Below are 3,179 nucleotides of genomic sequence, written 5' to 3' on the forward strand. Positions count from 1 at the left end.
TTCATCTTAACAAGTACCATAAAATACGAGAAACCCTAAAATAAGAGGGATATGAAAATTCATATAACATAACAGACACACACACATATGTATATATATAAGATTGATCATTAAGATAATAATGATCACATATGGTTACCACCTCCTCTGTGAAAGGCAGCATCCCCAGCACAAGGATCATTGTTCCAAGGAGATGGATAATAATAAGCAGTAGGAGATTGAGAAAAAGTGGAAGAAGCTTCACCAATTCTTCTCCCATCTTGCAAAGTTGTCATCTCATTACAGGTGTAGCGGATCAAATCTGCATTTGTGGCATCAAGTTCCTTTTGGAGCCTAATCACCTGCCGCTGGAGCACTGAAATGGCCCCAACGCAGCCGTAGACCGGATCCTTGATTCGCGCCTCCGCCTCGTACGCCAGAGAGTTCACGGCGTCCTCCCTCTGATGGGGTTGCACCTCATTCAGAAGCTTGCTCACGTTGCTTGCCCCAAATATCTTGTGAACGTTCGCGAACTTTTGAGGCTCTTCCGGTGGGAAGTACGGCGCGAAGATGCAATCCGGCATGCATTTCCTTCTCAAGAACTTGCAGGCAGCGCAGGGTGAATTCGAATAGCTTGACGACGCCATGATGATGATTTTCTCTGCAAACGCAATTTTCTTTTATTTCTCCTAAATTATCTATCCTAAAAGTTTAAGGTTCAAACATACAAATGATTTTGTATCTAAACAAGTATACTATTCACAAAAACTAAACTATTTATTAAATCAAGTACATATATAGCATCGGTTATTAATGTCATCAGTTAAATTCATAATAAAGTATAAAGGTTATCTAATTTCAATTTGGAAGTACAATATATAGTTTGGAACTAGCTAGGGTTATATATAAGGAGATCGAGTTTCTCAATTAAAAGCAAGGATAACAACACTTGGCTTATGCTATATATACCCAGCTGGTTTTCAAAAACATTTTAGCTTTTATGGCTAAAACAGTGGTCTTTATTATATTGATTATTATGAGTGTCATTCATTCATTCATAGATTTTTGGAATCTTTTTCCTTGCTTTCATTTTCCCTCTACCTCTGGGACTGAAAGACAAGGTAGAAGATAAAATTAAATAGATACCAAAATATTCTATATATATATATACACATGTCTTGATTTCATCCATTCTAACAGTATATTTTTTTCTTAAATCTCTCTCTCTCTCTCTCTTCTCCAGTACCCCTAGCTAGCTAGGTCTAGCTTTCGGTTGCTATAGCCTATAAGTAGTTGAAGGTACAATAAAGAAAAGGTACACCTATAAATGTGTGTGTGTGTGTGAAGTTCTTAATATTCAAGTCTTAGTTTTCTATCTTCAGCTGGATATAGAACATACATACATGCGTAAATAATTATTTCAGGGATTCACACCCCTTTTAAAATCTTTCTAAACAAATTCAACACCACCCACCACCACCAGAATCATAAATCTTAGAACTATATAATATACAACTAGAAGAGGAAAAGAAAAAGGAAAGTGAAGAAATTAAAAGCATATATAATTGGAATTAAAAAAAACTATACCTTGTAATAAAGCTAGGTTTAATTGAACAAATAGATCATTACCTTTTTTTTCGCCCTTCTTGTAGAAGCTCTTTCAAGATCTATATTCTTTTAATGATGAAAGTGAAAAAGAAGTCTGTGAAGAACACCCAGAGAATTCTTGGGGAATTTACTATTGGATGTGAGAGTTCAGAGGAGAAAAAGAAAAACCCTAGTTAGTTGCAGGACAAGATGAGAGAAACCCGCAAATACAATGACAAGAGACTAAGCAACAAGAGAGAATGGCGAGAAAAAGATTATTCTTTTCTATTATTTTTATTTTCTTCTTCCGGCGAGAGAAATTGAAAAGAAAGCAAAAGACAATGTGCAATAAATGGGGATACAAGGGTGAAAAAGAATGACTATGACGCAACCTTTGTAATAATATCCAACACTGTTTTCAGGAACTTACACACATTCATTTAAGTTTAACTGTAAGAATATGTCCCACTAATTATAATCCAGAACCGGCGAGAAACGAAAAAAAATGACTGGTTTTATTAGTATTTATTAATTATTATTATAATTAATATACTAATTAACAAATATTGATTAATTAAGATAATTTTAAATTTTTTTTAATCTTTCTATAATATACCTCTATAATTTATTCTGTTTTTAACGATAATTAGATATTATTAGTTGTCTTATACTTTGTTGTTAAAAGATTTTATCGGTAACTATATGATAAATTTCATTTTAATGTACTGTCAGGGTAAAGTAGTTTTACACGTGCATTCAATTATATAATATCATATCAATAAAAATAACTACATTTCACATTGACCGCCTGAATGGTCATAAAAAAAACGGATATGATTGTGCATCAAAATTAAAACTCTTATACAATTGTTGGTAAAAACCTTGTGGTCGTTGCCAATGAGTTATAGCTCAAATGGCATAGTTTCCTCATACTCACCTAAGAAGTTGTGGGTTCGAGTTTCCTTATCTTAGATAAAAATATTATAGACAATTGTACAATTATATCTAATTTGATGCGGTGTAAAGTGTTTTACACAATTGTACAATTATATCTATTCTCTTATACAAAATTAAATTCTTACAATATAATAACAACGATAAACATATAATTATCTCAAAAATATAAATTAAATAAGATATATAATAATTATTAAATTATTGTCACTAAAAATATTTTTTTAGTGTAGGGATATTATATATACTTTTCCTGACCATTGCATAAATTTTGTTTTTATTTTCAAATTTTTATAACAAGTTAGAGTATATAAATTGAAACACAATGCAAGTATAAGTAATAATCATAGAATTCTCAATAAATTATTAAATGGAGGTGCAAGGAAAGTGAGATAAACATATATAACTTAGAAAATGTCTTAGTTGAGAATATGTATATACAAACACATTATACACTGATAAAAGCTAGCCAGCTTATATATTGTCTCTCTTAAGATGGTAGGTTAGAATAAAATAAAATAGGAAGGAAACATGTAAATTATGAGTAGGTTTATAATATATGGATAAAAACTTTGGTTACAGTACTTATTGTACGAAATGCCACATAGCGAGTAGCATATGAAAATTACGAGAATATAAAATTACGGGTTTTCGGGAAA

The 3,179-nt window shown here is 31.5% G+C and overlaps 1 protein-coding gene across 1 annotated transcript; it reads right to left on the reverse strand.

Moving 5' to 3' along the window:
• On the reverse strand, positions 7 to 2,001 carry LOC107648441 (LOB domain-containing protein 25-like). The gene is made up of 2 exons (XM_016352305.2): positions 1,609 to 2,001; positions 7 to 640 (listed from the first exon to the last, which is right to left on the reverse strand). The coding sequence occupies exon 2, from the start codon at positions 624 to 626 to the stop codon at positions 126 to 128; it is 501 nt and encodes a 166-aa protein (XP_016207791.1). The 5' UTR covers positions 627 to 640; positions 1,609 to 2,001; the 3' UTR covers positions 7 to 125.

This window comes from Arachis ipaensis, chromosome B06 (assembly GCF_000816755.2).
Source record: "Arachis ipaensis cultivar K30076 chromosome B06, Araip1.1, whole genome shotgun sequence".
NCBI classification, from domain to species: domain Eukaryota; kingdom Viridiplantae; phylum Streptophyta; class Magnoliopsida; order Fabales; family Fabaceae; genus Arachis; species Arachis ipaensis.